The sequence below is a fragment of the Copadichromis virginalis genome, linkage group LG12 (assembly GCF_057382275.1).
Source record: "Copadichromis virginalis isolate Kocher_CV1m ecotype Utaka linkage group LG12, C_Virginalis_male_GT1.1, whole genome shotgun sequence".
Taxonomy (NCBI): Eukaryota; Metazoa; Chordata; class Actinopteri; order Cichliformes; family Cichlidae; genus Copadichromis; species Copadichromis virginalis.
The window spans coordinates 3224184-3240154 of NC_140629.1; the positions used below are offsets into that span (position 1 = coordinate 3224184).

Sequence of the window (15971 nt, forward strand, 5' to 3'; positions counted from 1 at the left end):
ACATGTGCACGTCATAAAGCCAGAAGTGTGGCTTTTGGCATCAAAAGTCTAAATGAATGATGTAATTTGAATTCTCCTCTCTGAGTAAATGAAGAAGAAAGATTATATATCACATCGACACATTGTCTAAATCAGGGCTGCCCAATCCCAGTCCTCGAGAGCTACTATCCTGCAGCTTTTAGATGCATCCCTACTCCAACACAGCTGAATCAAATGAATGGCTTGTTATCAGGCCTTTGCCAAACACGATGGCATGCTGAAGAGGTAATCAAACCATTTGATTCAGCTGTGTTGGAGTAGGGATGCATCTAAAAGCTGCAGGATAGTAGCTCTCGAGGACTGGGATTGGGCAGCCCTGGTCTAAATGAACACAATTCAGCTGCTGTTTTGTTTCCTTTTGCAAGTAACCACTAATATTACAGCAATATGCAAAGAGCTGGGGCTTTGCTTACCTGGAAGGAGTTGAGAGCAATGAAAATATAGGCAACTACCACAGACAGATGGACAAGCACGCCACACAGCCAGGTCAGACCCAGGACAGGCAGCAGGATCAGAACTGGACGGGTCACAGCCCTGCAAGCACACATGTACATGAAACATCCATGAACACCGGGTGTGTGCAAAGATGAGCTCGAGGTCTCACACCTATGAAAGAAAATTCACCTTGTGTTGATTCCTGAGTACTTTTCTTTCTCTTTCTTAACCCTGTTATAAAACTTGAGGACAGACAGAAGGAACGAGCAGAGCGGAGTTTTCAAGTTATTTTGATGACATTTTCTTCTCAGATATTTCCTCCTTGAATTCTCATCAAAGATCTCTCCATAGCTAAAGATTTTACCGCCTACCACAGTCATGCTCCTGTTCCTTTGCAATCTTTCTTTCAATGATCCCGGTGCTTATACGGCCAATAACCATTTCATGGGGCAAGGCAGAAGAGGTTGCCTTTGTTCAAACCACTATTGTTGTCACACTGCTGCACCTGGGTAGAGAGATTGAGTTTTCAGACTACACTGTGTCTGCAAGGACAAAGCCAACACTCTCTTCCCTTTTATTTTTGAAAGTCGTTTTCCCTCTAATCTCTTCAATTGACGTAACACCCCTCTCGCTCTCGCTGTCTCTTCGTTCCCTCACAAACAGACTGAAACAGCTTTGGGCTGAGATAAAAAGGAAGAGAGCTGCTTGATGCTGGGTTGAAGCATTTTGTTTACCTGAATCTGAAATTATCATCAGGTAAAATATGTGAGATCCCAGTTTCTCCTTCAGACAGCAAGACTTTCTAATTGTAATATTTTGACCTGTGCATTATCCTCTGACAAGCACATTACTGAAGAATGCCCACACATTCTACATATAAAATATCTACAGGTACATGTAGATGTGCATTAAATAATAATTTCTTCCCTACCTGTAATGATTTTAACATCTTAACCACTTTTTAAAGAATATCTGCTTAATTGGAAGCAGAAAACTAACATTTATAGGATGTAATGGGAAATATATTTGCACGGTTTAAAAAAGTAACGTTTATTTGGGCCTAAAACAAAAGACACACCTTAAACCGGTCGATGATGAAAGAGTGGATATTAAGGGGGTAAACATCAAATGGTTTGGATTCATTTTGTCCAGAAAATGAAAACTCGACTGTGTCTGAAATAATATTTACGTAAAAAACAACAAAAACTCACCACAGATCTGCATTTTAACAGGAAAAGAAAAAAGCATATCGTAGCAGAGCTACTAAGTTTAACTGTAGCACTGCAACAGAACTGGGTGGAAGTCGTGTTTGCTGCTCAGCATTTGGAAGACTAATACATTTTTACATGTATGTAATTAACAGTTAGTGTAGCAGGACAACAACACTTTGTTGTTTCTGCCACAACTTTAAGGGCAACAATGACTGTTACATAAAACGAACAAACACCGTACTGTACGACATCTACAGAGAGCGTTTGGCTGTCCTCTTCCTCTGTGCCTCTTCCAATCCTGGTGGGGAACTCATTTTTTCAGGTATCTTAATTTTAAGAGGACTTGATAGGAACAGAAATGCTAAATAGGAGAAGGGAACAATCCGGTCCTTTAATGTGAGGAGAAATTCTAAAGAAAAGTGCTTTAAAGAATAACAGTTGTAGCAAAGTTGTAGCAACCGCACGCACGCACACGCACGCACGCACGCACGCACGCGCACACACACACACACACACACACACACACACACACACACAGAAACAATTGTGCAGGGCCCAGGTGTTAAGCTGATAAGCACTTACAACTCCCACAGTAAACTCCCCGTCTCTCACACTGTCTCTATTCATCATGGGTTGCTCAACCAAAAAGAAAATAGCAAGCTTGTGTGTATCTGTGTGAAGAGAGAGAGAGGCAGAGCGAGTTTGGCCAGACAACAGAAGAAAAAAAATCGTAGGAGAGCACAGAAAAAGCAGGAGGAGAGGGAGTGACAGAGAGTGCTACAAACTTTATTGTATCTCACCAGGTAAGGTCATAGGTTTGCATCTTTGATGCTGAGCTTGGACTGAGCATCTTAGCACGGCGACGAGCGCTGGAAACAGTCACCATGACAACCCGACACAGCACAACCGCATTGACCTGCAGGCAGAGGACAACAGCATCAACACGGCCTCCGGCAAACACAAGACGTGCCACTGCAGAACCACTTGGCCTCCAGCTCACATGAGGAGGAGGGAGATGTTCCCCTTCTGCTCAGGCTGCAGGAAATCAAATCACAGCAAACAGCATTCAGTGAATGCAGTGTACGTGATTTCAGTTTGCACAGCTCCTCGCCTCTGTCAGGTGGAGGGAACAGAATATACAAATTAAGGAAACACTCACTGTTATGATTCTGCAACAAATCCAGAATGACCTGATACTCTCATTAAGACATCCAGGTATTTGTTTATATATTTGTATTTCTATTAGTAAAATTTACCGTATGAATAGGCAAACCAAATAAATGCATTTTGTCATAAAGCATTTTTAATAATCTTTTAAAAATATAAAATTTGCATTTTTTGCCCCCACATTTGATTAGCAGGTTCTTTGCAGCTCCTTGTTGATGCATTGTGATGTCATTTTTGTCTACTCTCCAGTTTGTGTTTGGTTTGGTGACTCTGTGTTTCCCTCCCTGAGCCTGGATCTGTTGAAGTCTTCCCATTAAAAGCGGGTTCTTCCTTCCCACTGTCTCATAGGGAATCATTTGATCTTTTGGATGATAATATTCTCCTCTAATATTGCGGTGTTTTAACCTTATAAAATGAAGTGATTGAAAAGAATGGGAACTTATATGTAACACATTTAAATATTCTTAAAAAACATAAAAAACACCACACAAACAGACACATAAGACAAAGTGTAAAGTCTCTTCATCAGGATATAAGTGGCTACAAATAAAAATGTTATTTTTTGTAAACTTTCTTTTCAATCTCACATCACTTGAACCTTCTACTGTTAAAAACGACTCTGTTAGTAACAATAGATGATCTCTAATTTTTTAGTATAAGGATAGTTACTTATGTGGTTACTGTTGGCTTAATTATGGCAACAGCATTCTGTCAGATTATGTCTAAGATTTATTACATCATGGTGATGGTAGTGGTCAGAGGGCCCGGTGGTGCCAGTGTCCGGCAGCCTCGCCTCTGTCAGTGCGCCCCAGGGTGGCTGTAGCTACAATGTAGCTGCCATCACCAGTGTGTGCATGTGTGTGTGAATGGGTGGATGACTGAATGTAGTGTGAAGCGCTTTGGGGTCCTTAAGGACTAGAAAAGCGCTATACAAATGCAGGCCATTTACCATCTATAAACTTTCATGAAATTTGGAACAAAATGTGCGACATGAAATTTTGTTTGCTTGGCCAATAAAGATACTGAATAGAATGAAAATCAGGGACAGATACAGCAAAAATAAGATTACATACTGTCAAGACAAATATCACAGGTCCCACAAAGGCCCAGATTGTATCGGTCTTCACATTGAGCCAGCAATGATCGTCTGCTTTGTATTTGTCCATGGATATCACCAGGGTTACCCCAACAACCAGAACAGGCACACCTGAAAACAGTTTAATAACAGAACAACTGCATATCAAATAATACTATGAGTTATAGTTATAGTTCTATATTTTTACTTCATTTACAGTTTTTTGTGCTTATTAAATTGGTTTTGGGATTTTTGTCTCAGTTTGGTGTGGTATATTACATTATTAGTATGTTAGTGTTCGGTTTTTAAATACATCATTTTTATTATAATGTGTGCATTTTTCAAGGAAATTTTATAAGAAGTTATAAAAGACACAACAGATGTCACGTCTCATCCTCAATGTGCGCCAAGGCTCTCTCACGCCAGTTCTTCACACAAAGACCAAATCCAAAGATATTTCCTCTAATTTTAAATTATTTACTTTTGTAATTCCATAATATGAAAGTTTTGTTTCTAAAGTTCTGTTTTTACTTGTAGTTTTTAGTTTATCGTGCTGAACTATACCAGCCTTGCTGTGCTGGTGTCACAGAGGCGACACGTTTAAAGACGTTGCTTCAACAGAGGAGCGCTATGAAGCCTGTCCCACTGAATGTCTCCTCTGAAGGGTAACTCTGCACATCTGCATGGAGAGATGAGAGGAACACCTGAAAACTGTTTGTGCTTCACTTCTCATCATATGACAAAACACGCAGACTCACAGATGGATCTGGGAAGTTTGAAAGTCAGGTGCAGGAAACTTGTTTTGTTTGGTTTGTTTGCTATTTAGTAGGAATCATGTCTAGAATATAAAAGAGTTCATCTGCAGTTTGACTGATTAACTACTGTAAGCATGTGTAACATGTGGCTTTAGACAACATCAGGGCTCGCCATCATTCTGCTTCTGCACATCTTTCACAGTTTCACTGGCCACCAGTACCAGCTGAGCCAAGCTACAGATCAAAACACAGTTTGGTTGTTGGATGACTTCTGTGCCGTAGTGGTATCTAGTGACAGCAGACATGAGCACATGTTTGAAAGGAATGAAAGTTGGACAAAGAAACATAAGCAGAACTACTTAGTGGCCACTATGTGCTACAGTGACGTCTACATTTTACACTTTTAATGTAGCAGCATCTTCTCTAGACTCAAAGTAAAGCTAGTTAACTCAGTCTTCTTCCCAATCATTGTCTTATTCTTGTAGCAGCTGAACTACGTAATGTAGCTTTAAAAGTGACCTTGTCAGGGATTTGTGAACGCACAGAAACAATAAACGTGTACTCTCTCTGTGGTTAGATTATCTGTATCCTTTGAGGAACCACTTTATAGACAGAATAATTTGACACTGTTGTTAAAGCAGCTGTACCTATTTTTGTTGTTAATACAAATTTCGTCAAAATGTCATTCAGACTGCTGAAAGACTGTGACGGACTTTGCAGTTATTACATTTAAATAATGCACAAATAGCCCAAAAGGTGAGTTTGTAAGGAGAGCCAACCAAACCAAAACTAACTGTCTGTTTAACATACACGACCATTCTTGTTGTATTTATGCTGCTAAATGTTGTTTATGCTACACTGAGCCCACTCAACAAAGTGAACACTTTACTATCATTAAGGCCACTTTGGTGAATATTAGTGATGTGCACAAAAGCATCGGCTCTTTGTATTAACTGTCTTCCCACATCCATCACACACAGCATCACTTCTATGCTGAACGTAAACGCAGCTATGATCTGTGAACAAGTCAAGACTGTGCGTTTTGTGCTCTAATGTTTTGTGACTCGGGTTTCTCATTGGCTCCCACTCTTGCGGAGGTGTAGCACGCACATGAATGAGAGGCGGGAGGCGATTGTAGTTCCTATTAACAGGGTGTTTCCGACTATCCCGCTAATTGCAGAGTTTACTTTTGTCTGGATGTCATATTTACGATTAAAAACAAATTTAATCAAGATAGATATTTACATTTTCATATAGGAATTGATCCTGAAACATGAAACGCTGGTAACGGAAGTATAAATATTTCAGGATTGCGTCACTACCCCTCAGTCAGTGAGTGAGACAAGGACAGCGGTGAGGAGGAGAGTGCGAGTGCATCGCAGAAACACATACATATAACTGACAGCAGCAAATGAAGCAGCATCTGGCTGCAGTTTAAAGAAGCAGATACTAAGAGGAGAAATCACATCAGCCCATCCAAGCTGAGGCTTCTGAGTTTTCTGAATGTCAGCCTGCACTGAGGACAGACTGCTGAGTTTGTTCTGCTTCTGTTCAGTGGATTTGTAAGAATCCTGCTATTGAAACAGAACAAATACACTAAATTAGGCAATTATAAGGCTTCTCATAAAAACGCTAAATGCAAAAGGGTTTATCAACACACAAAGCATTCATATTTGCCAAATAAAGCTAAAATATGAGGCTACAGATGATAACAAATTAAGAGCCGGCTCTTCTTTGGGAGCCGTGCCACAAGAGCCGGCTCTCTGAAGAGAGCCAAACTTCCCATAACTAGTAAATATTTGAAGATTTGGGAAGATGAAGAGTCTTTCTGCCATTATCAGGAGTTTATTTGAGAATTAACTGTTATAAAGTTTTGTGATATTGTAAAGTTGATTTGAAAAGATTTTATTTAAAGATGATGAAATGGAATTAATCCTTGTTGGACTTGTTGCCACTCACTCAATGGCGACACTCTGAGTTTCTAATCTGATATTAAGTTTTTAGAATGAATGTTTCTTTCTGAATGTCATAAACCAGACTGAAACTTGACAAGCTGCTTCAGTGAGATTAGAGTTTACCCCAGCCAATGGCATAGTAGACTTTCATCCTGCGGTCCTCGCTGATATTGACAGACACGACTTTACTCCACAGTAGCAAGCCCTCCACCAGCATCCAGGAAAAAGAAGCCATGAATAAGAGATGAAGTAGTGCAGTCACCAGGAAGCATGCTGTCTGCAGGATTTAAGGAATACAAAAGCAAAGGTGAGCTGTGGGCTGAGCTGCATTGTTAATTACCTCCCTGAATCATGGATGAAAACGATTTTGTTGGTCATGTCTTTGCAGATTTTCATAAAACATAGCCATTAATTACTGGTTAATGGTTATACTTAAAAATTGTGCTAATGACACATGGCTGTATATTTCTGCTATGCTCACAGACTACTCACAGCATGAAGTCATAACATGCACTTATATCATTTACTGCAGTGCACTTTCTCTGCTGAGTCACTGATCAGACTATAAATAGATCCAGGCAGATCCAGGTAGTAATCAACTGGCCCGCACATATGATTAGCCAGGGGCGGAGCGGGGGTGTGGCTTAATGGGCTTAAGCCCGGGTTGTTTTGTCAGAAGCCCGGGGTCTTTTGGAGTGTAATTTTTTCATAGTTAGATGCCTGGCTGACAACTGTATAAAGCAAAAACTACACACAATATTCGAAGCACATAGTGCACACTGTAGGAATTTACGACTGTGCGTGAATCCCCCCTGATATTGGTATGATCCGAGCTCAGGCACTGAGCGAGGGGGCGGGGCAGCTGCTGCCTGCGAGTGCGCTGTTGGAGAAACGCAGCCAGGCAGACAGAGGAGAACTGAAGTTTGACCAGGTACCAAAGCAAATCATTCCTACTGTACAAATAATGTAAATATGACGGTGAATCACGAAAGATTGATATCAAACTGATCACTTGACCCATATTACGTTACTCGCTCTTCGAGTGAATCAACAAATGGCGAAATGAAAAGCCGAACAACAACAAAGCTGTTTCTTTAGAGAGTCTCAGCTTACATGTGTTTATTTCATATTTTCAGTTGTTTCCCTCCACGGCTAAACAAAGCGTTTCAGTTATGTACTGATGAACACAACAATGGACATAAGGAGCTTCTTTCAAAGAAAAAACTCTGGTAGATGTTATTTTATATATTATGCTTTGTATGTTGTTCAGTATATTTCTATGCAAAACAAGAGGAACTTCAACACACAGCAGTATATTCACAGCTGAAACCAGATATTTACACTTTATGGAAAACACAAGAACAGTTTTTTTTTACTGTACAACATCAATTTAAAGTAAACTTGTTTTGTTTTGGGTAAATAAATATTGAAATATCTTTCGAATTAGTTAAATGTCAGAATAAAAAGAGACAGAGCTTCTATTTTTATCACTTTCAAATTTAGGAGTACATGTACACTAAGTTTATTGTTAATTAATAAGAAACTGCAGACGATTCCATTCTGAGCTGAAGAAGCTTCTGATTGGTTCGTAGAGTCCATGTGAGTAAACTGGTGGCACAGCTGTGGATGCATATAAGGCAAAACACAGAGCCTGTTTCTGTGACATGGGAACATCAGGAGATGTCAACAAAACACCAGGAAGAGAACTGTGGAGCTCCATAAGTGTGGCTCAGAATAAAGTTAACAAACATGTTTTTTATATTTATCAATCTAAAAAAATTAACATTTAGTCTGATTTGATGTTACAATTAAAAAAGTGTTTTTATCTGAAGAGTAAATATCTGGTTTCAACTGTATATTTGATGATTTTCAGCACAAAGAGGGAGAGAGAGGAACAGAGAGGGAGAGAGAGGAACAGAGATGAACAAGAGCAGGTGAGACACACATGTTAGTCAAATGGTTGTTTACCAGAAGTATCACCGTATCACAGGTCCTCATGTATCTCGTACCTAGTGTTTCTTTTTAGGTTTACTATTTTTCAAATTCTATATTTATTAAGTTCTGCAGCTTGTTTGCACAACAAGACTAAATAATTATATAAACTTTTCTCAATCTAAATATTGGACTTTGGTAGAATTAAAAAATAAGTGTAGTGCAGGTCTATGATGATTTTTAGTGCTGCTATCATCTAGTTCTGATTCTGGTTCTGTCTTGGTTAAGTCCTCAGTAGTCCTGATTTTGAACTGTTGTAGTCCTGTTTTAATTCCGGATCAGTTAGCTGTGTTTTTACTCACAGACCCGACTCTTGGAACGTCAGACCCGATGCCCTTTTCTGTCAGTTCTTGCCCTTGGATGCCTCTGCAGAGGAGACCACTATATTATCGCCGCCTGTATCGCTGGATTTCTGATGTGGGAGAGCGAGTCCCAGGTTCCCTGATCCAGGTAACGACCCATCCTCAGTTTGATCCCAGGTCATCCATTGGTGGCATGCGGCCAGGTTCACGTGCTATCCAGACTTGGACTGCATGATAATTTTCCTGCAATGTTTGTTTTGGTGGCCTTCCCTCAAAAAGGATGACCGGGAGTATGTGTCAGCTTGTCAGGCGTGTGTCCAAAGTAAGGCTTCCAGTTCCATGCCCGCAGGATTCCTCTGGGGGCATTGGACCCACATGTCTCTGGACTTCATCACCGCCCTTCCTCCTTCAGCAGGTAACATAATTATCCTCACTACTGTTGACCACTTTTCTAAACAACCCATTTTATCACCCAAAGTGCCATCCGCACTGGAGATGGCCCAGCTAATGACTGATGATGGGCTCCAGCTGCATCGTGTCAGACTGTGGCTCTCACTTTGCCTCACAGGTGAGGAAAGAGTTCTGCTCCATTCTGGGAGCCCAGATTTCACCCAGAGACTAATGGTCAGGTGCAGAGGACAAATCAGGAGCTGCAGGCCTCTCTTCAATACACCTGGAGTTCCCAGGTGGAACTCCAGGTTGGCCTGGGTCGAGTATGCGCATAACTCCCTGACATCCTCAGCGACTGGGCTCCCGCTATTGATAGGCTATCAGTGATTCTTGTTGCCCTCTGTGGAAGGTGAGTGTTTGGTACCACCTGTTTAACACCATCTCGGCAGGTGTTGGCAACTCAGGAGGGCGACACAAACAGCCCTGCTCTGGACGAAAGAGCAGAATAAACAATGTGCGCATCGCGGTAGGACACTTGAACCGCGTTACTCACCTGGTCAAAAGGTTTGGCTTTCCAGCAAGCGTTTTAGGTACAGACTGAATCCCGCAAACTCTCTCCTAATTACATCGGAACATTTGAGATCGACTTTCTAATTAACCCTGTCACAGTTTGTTTGTTTGCAACATGTGCATCCATGTTCCACGTCTCTCAGCTCAAGCCCACCGTTTCCAGCCACTGTAAATAAGTTCACCAAACTTCATTCTGAGTCCGCGATTGAGTCTTTTAGATTCTGACATAAAAGGAATACAAACTGAAACATAACCACATGACAAACATCATTTTATTCATTTAAATATGAAATGTAGTGAAAAAAATCTTCGTTATTTGCATATTCTTCACACTTAAATGTTTCAGATAAAGCAATTATCAATAAACAATTAATAATAAATTATCAATTTATTAAGAGCAAAAAGCTTTTTACAAAATCCACATTCTGATAGCGTAGGATTAGGATCAACACTGATGCTGATATCGCTCTAAATGACCTATAAAAATTCAGATATTTTCCACTTGGGTGTCCAAACAGGATTTTTCTTTGTTTTTAAATGGGGGATATTCATTTGCTCTTCCTTAAACCCCAGCTGGGTTTGCCAGTAAATATTAAGAACATAAAGTTACAAAGTTCTCAGGATTTAGAAATTGCTTGATTTAATTTCATGTATTTTTATTTTTAAAACACTTGATGTGTTCAATTATATGCAAAGACTCACCTCGTTTTCAGAAGCCCAACTGCTGCACATCAACAGCAGCTCAGCCACTCCCAGAGCAACTATAAGGTTCTTATGGACAGTTGTGCGGTCTGATTTAGGGACACTGTACAAACACACACACGCAAGGACACACAGTAAAAATATGTGAGCAAAGCTCTTACAGCAGTTCTCGGGATTAAAAAAGTTTTACTGCGATGCTGTTCACCATTTATTGATGGGAATCTAGCAGGGTTATATGAAATGCTTTTCACCCTTGATGCTTTACAGAGTGCACTCTGTGACGTTTGTGACTCACCCCACGGAGATGAAGAGGATGAAGGTGAAGAGGAGGCCACACAGAGACACTCCACAGCCAATGAACGTCAGCACCTGCAGAGCTTTTTCATTCTCTGGGCTCCTCTGACACAGTAACACCCATTTACAGACACACACACACACACACACACACACACACACACACACACACACACACACACACACACACACACACACACACAGAGCAAATGTTGTATTAATAGCTCATAGTGAAGATGAAAGCACAAATAAAATCCAGAGTACCACAGCCGTGACAGTAGAGGAATATTACCTGGGCTTCATACACCTGCAGCAGTAATGCAAAGTTGGTGGTGTGGTTGCAGTAGCACACAGTATATCCATACTGCTTGGACACTATTTCACAGCCCTTGGTATTCCACCACCCACCAGCGTCTGGGCTAATAAGACACAATTTATTCAACAAACACAATTTACATATGTACATCCCCATTTTTGATTAAAAAATTACATTTATTCTGGTTTTATGGGGAATTTAAAGAAATTCAAAATACAAATCCTTAAAAAAAAACCTGTAATTTTTACTTACGTTAGATTAAAATCCCAGAAGGCACACACGGGATCATACACAGTACCATCTGGATTCTGTAGAACATATGAGAAATATGAATATAGTTATAAAAAATGGTAGACATGTACAGTTAGCAGAAAATAGAGAGATTTTGTTGACCTGTACTCTATGTTGGAGCTGGAAGCGAACTGCCATGCTAACTGGTTGGTCATCTCCCAGTACTGTGGTAGAAATGACTGAAGAACCCAAGATGGTGCCTAAATACCTGGTTTGGCACAAAAGATTGTGAATTCTCACAGTGAAAGCACACAAGGTAGAACCAAGTATAAAGAACAGGCACCAAAACCTTTTATCTGAAACAAATACTGATGAATCTTTGTACGTTTGTAAGGTCTTTACCTTACAAGATAAATCTACTGCTGTTGTGATTTGGTGCTGTACAAAAAAAAAAAACTGAATTAAATAACCTGAGGATGAAATTTCAACAGAACAGTATGTAGAAATGTTGGGCGATCGTGGCTCAAGATTTGGGAGTTCGCCTTGTAATCGGAAGGTTGCCGGTTTGAGCCCCGGCTCCGACAGCCATCTCTAGACCCAGCAGTCTTAGCTAATTATAGGCCAACCTCCAACCTTCCTTTCATATCAAACATCCTTGAAAGAGTAGTTGTCAAACAGCTAACAGATCATCTGCAGAGGTTTATTTGAAGAGTTTCAGTCAGGTTTCAGAGCTCATCACAGCACAGAAACAGCTTTAGTGAAGGTTACAAATGATCTTCTTATGGCCTCTGACAGTGGACTCATCTCTGTGCTTGTCCTGCTAGACCTCAGTGCAGCGTTCGATACTGTCGACCATAATATCCTATTAGAGCGATTAGAACATGCTGTAGGTATTACAGGTACTGCACTGCAGTGATTTGTATCATATCTATCTAATAGACTCCAGTTTGTGCATGTAAATGGAGAGTCCTCTTCACACACTGAGGTTAATTATGGAGTTCCACAGGGTTCAGTGCTAGGACCAATTCTGTTTACATTATACATGCTTCCCTTAGGCAGCATCATTAGAAGACATAGCATACATTTACACTGCTATGCTGATGACACCCAGCTCTATCTGTCCATGAAGCCAGATAACACACACCAATGAGTTAAACTGCAGGAATGTCTTAAAGACATAAAGACCTGGATGGCCGCTAACTTTCTGCTTCTTAATTCAGATAAAACTGAGGTTATTGTACTCGGCCCTGAAAATCTTAGAAATATGGTATCTAACCAGATTCTTACTCTGGATGGCATTACCTTGGCCTCCAGTAATGCTGTGAGGAACCTTGGAGTCATTTTTGACCAGGACATGTCCTTCAATGCACATATTAAACAAATATGTAAGACTGCGTTCTTCCATTTGTGCAACATCTCTAAAGTTAGAAATATCCTGTCTCAGAGTGACGCTGAAAAACTAGTTTATGCATTTATTACTTCCAGGCTGGACGACTGTAATTCATTATTATCAGGATGTCCTAAAAACTCCCTGAAAAGCCTTCAGCTGATCCAAAATGCTGCAGCAAGAGTCCTGACAGGGACTAGAAAGAGAGAGCAGATTTCTCCTGTTTTGGCTTCCTGTTAAATCCAGGATTCAAAATCCTGCTCCTCTCATACAAGGTCTTAAATAATCAGGCCCCATCTTATCTTAATGACCTTGTAGTACCATATCACCCTATTAGAGCACTTCGCTCTCGCTCTGCAGGCCTACTTGTTGTTCCTAGAGTATTTAAAAGTAGAATGGGAGGCAGAGCCTTCAGTTTTCAGGCCCCTCTTCTGTGGAACCAGCTTCCAGTTTGGATTCAGGAGACAGACACTATCTCTACTTTTAAGATTAGGCTTCAAACTTTCCTTTTTGCTAAAGCATATAGTTAGGGCTGGACCAGGTGACCCTGAATCCTCCCTTAGTTATGCTGCAATAGACGTAGGCTGCCGGGGATTCCCATGATGCATTGAGTTTTTCCTTTCCAGTCACCTTTCTCACTCACTATGTGTTAACAGACCTCTCTGCATTGAATCATATCTGTTATTAACCTCTGTCTCTCTTCCACAGCATGTCTTTATCCTGTCATCCTTCTCTCACCCCAACCGGTCGCAGCAGATGGCCCCGCCCCTCCCTGAGCCTGGTTCTGCTGGAGGTTTCTTCCTGTTAAAAGGGAGTTTTTCCTTCCAACTGTCGCCAAAGTGCTGCTCATAGGGGGTCACATGATTGTTGGGTTTTTCTCTGTATCTATGAAGCGCCTTGAGGCGACTTTTGTTGTGATTTGGCGCTATATAAATAAAATTGAATTGAATTGAATTGAATTGACAGTCTCGGTCGTTGTGTCCTTGGGCAAGACACTTCACCCGTTGCCTACTGGTGGTGGTCAGAGGGCCCGGTGGCGCCAGTGTCCGGCAGCCTCGCCTCTGTCAGTGCACCCCAGGGCAGCTGTGGCTACAATGTAGCTGCCATCACCAGTGTGTGAATGTGTGTGTGAATGGGTGGATGTGTAAAGCGCTTTGGGGTCCTTAGTGACTAAGTAAAGCGCTATACAAATACAGACCATTTACCATTTAGAAATGCTGCCATGTTCTGTCAGTTACTCTGGGAATGTTACTGTTGAAATGCTTCTGAATGCAGCGCATTTTTAAAATAAAAGTGTATTATATATTATTATACAGATTATTTCATATAGATTTTCTGCTATTTTGCAATGCATTCAAGCAGATGAGGACTCTTTTTTTGGAGCCTTTTCTGGTCTTGTTAACTATAAAGAGAGAGCTACACCTTTTAATATGATGTTTTTTCTGTTTTTGACTATCATGACTATTTACATTTTAGATTCTAACTGAAGGCATCAAAACTATGAATGAACACATATGTATGTATTAAACAAAAAGTGTGAAATAACATGAAAAAACATGTTTTATATTTTAGATTCTTCAAAATAGCCGCCCTGTTGCTTTGACTACTGCTTTGCACGCTCTTGGCATTCTCTCGATGAGCTTCATGAGGTCGTCACCTGAAATGGTTTCCAACAGTCTTGAAGGAGTTCCCAGAGATGCTGAGCACCTGTTGGCCCTTTTGCCTTCACTCTGCAGTCCATCTCATCCCAAACCATCTCCACTGGAATTAGGTCTGGTGACGGGAGGCCAGGCTATGTGGCGCAGCACTCCATCACTCTTCTTCTTGGTCAGGATGCTGTGGTAGCTATGATGGTTCAGTGTGCCTTCAATGTTGAAGGCACAGTGTGTCAACAGTGTCACCAGCAAAGCACCATCATAATAACATTCCTCCTCCTCCATGCTTCATGATGGGAGCCATGCATGTAGAGATCATCCATTTCCCCGTTTCTGTGTCACACAGGTGGAACCAAAGAGCTCAAATTTGGACTCATCAGACCAAAGCACAGATGTCCACAGGTCTAATATCCATTTCTTGTGTTTCTTGGCCCAAACAAATCTCTTCTACTTGTTGCTTTTCCTTAGTCGTGGTTTCTCAGCAGCTATTTGACCATAAAGGCCTGATTCACACAGTCTGCTCTGAACAGCTGATGTAGAGATGTGTCTGCTACTGGAACTCTGTGTGGCATTAATCTGAGGTGCCGTTAACTTGTGATTTCTGAGGCTGGTGACTCGGAAGAACGTATCCTCAGCAGCAGAGGGACTCTGGGTCTTCCTTTCCTGCAGCGGTCCTCATGTGAGCCAGTTTTGTCATAGTGCTTGATGGTTTTTGCGACTGCACTTGGGGACATATTCAAAGTTTTAGCAATTTTTCGACTCACTGACCTTCAGTTGTTAAAGTGATGATGGACTGTCCTTTTTTTACGTAGCTGATTGGTTCTTGCCATAATATGAATTCTAACAGTTGTCAAATACAACACAACTGATGGTCCCAGCTCCATTAAGAAGGCAACAACTAAACCCTCACAAGGCACACCTGTGAAGTGAAATCGAGTTCAGGTGACTACGTCATGAAGCTCATTGAGAGAAGGCCAAGGGTTTGTACCGCTGTCAACAAAGCAAAGGGCAGCTACTTTCAGAAATCTAAAATATAAGACATATTTAGAGTTATTCATCAATTGTTTCTTTGCTACATAATTCCATATATCTTGCTTCATATAGTTGATGTCTTTGGTATGTATCTACAATGTAGAAAGTAATACAAATAAAGAAAAAACAATAAATGAGAAAATATAGCAGATCCCGGGAATAACATCGGAGATCTCTGTCCAGAAGAGCGCAGTCCTGGGAACAGCTAAGATACTGCGCAGGACCCTCAAGCTCCCAGGCCTCTGGTAGAGGACCCGAGCTTGAAGGATAAACCGCCCGCAGGGGCGTGCTGGGTGGTTTTTTTTTTTTTTTTGTATATATATATATATATATATATATATATATATATATATATATATCCTCAGATACTCAACTAATCAAAGTGATGTCATGACAAAAATGAATGACCAACAAAACATTTTTTCTCCTTCATTTCTGTCAAACACAGCTGTATGAGACGTTT

The 15971-nt window shown here is 40.9% G+C and overlaps 1 protein-coding gene and 1 long non-coding RNA gene across 2 annotated transcripts in view; one reads left to right on the forward strand and one right to left on the reverse strand.

Moving 5' to 3' along the window:
* The window catches only part of adgrd2 (adhesion G protein-coupled receptor D2), a 55961-nt gene that overhangs the window by 20573 nt on the left and 19417 nt on the right, over positions 1 to 15971 (reverse strand). Inside the window, exons 11-19 of the mRNA XM_085474372.1 lie at positions 11597 to 11702; positions 11456 to 11511; positions 11180 to 11306; positions 10889 to 10992; positions 10594 to 10696; positions 6761 to 6914; positions 3926 to 4059; positions 2486 to 2601; positions 453 to 573 (exon numbers count right to left, since the gene is read on the reverse strand). Of these exons, the coding sequence (XP_085330498.1) occupies positions 453 to 573; positions 2486 to 2601; positions 3926 to 4059; positions 6761 to 6914; positions 10594 to 10696; positions 10889 to 10992; positions 11180 to 11306; positions 11456 to 11511; positions 11597 to 11702 (1021 nt within the window). The remainder of the gene's footprint in view (positions 1 to 452; positions 574 to 2485; positions 2602 to 3925; positions 4060 to 6760; positions 6915 to 10593; positions 10697 to 10888; positions 10993 to 11179; positions 11307 to 11455; positions 11512 to 11596; positions 11703 to 15971) is intronic.
* On the forward strand, positions 8526 to 11049 carry LOC146696288 (uncharacterized). The gene is made up of 4 exons (XR_014923221.1): positions 8526 to 8571; positions 8934 to 9079; positions 9211 to 9346; positions 10861 to 11049. It is a non-coding gene; the product is annotated as an uncharacterized LOC146696288 (long non-coding RNA).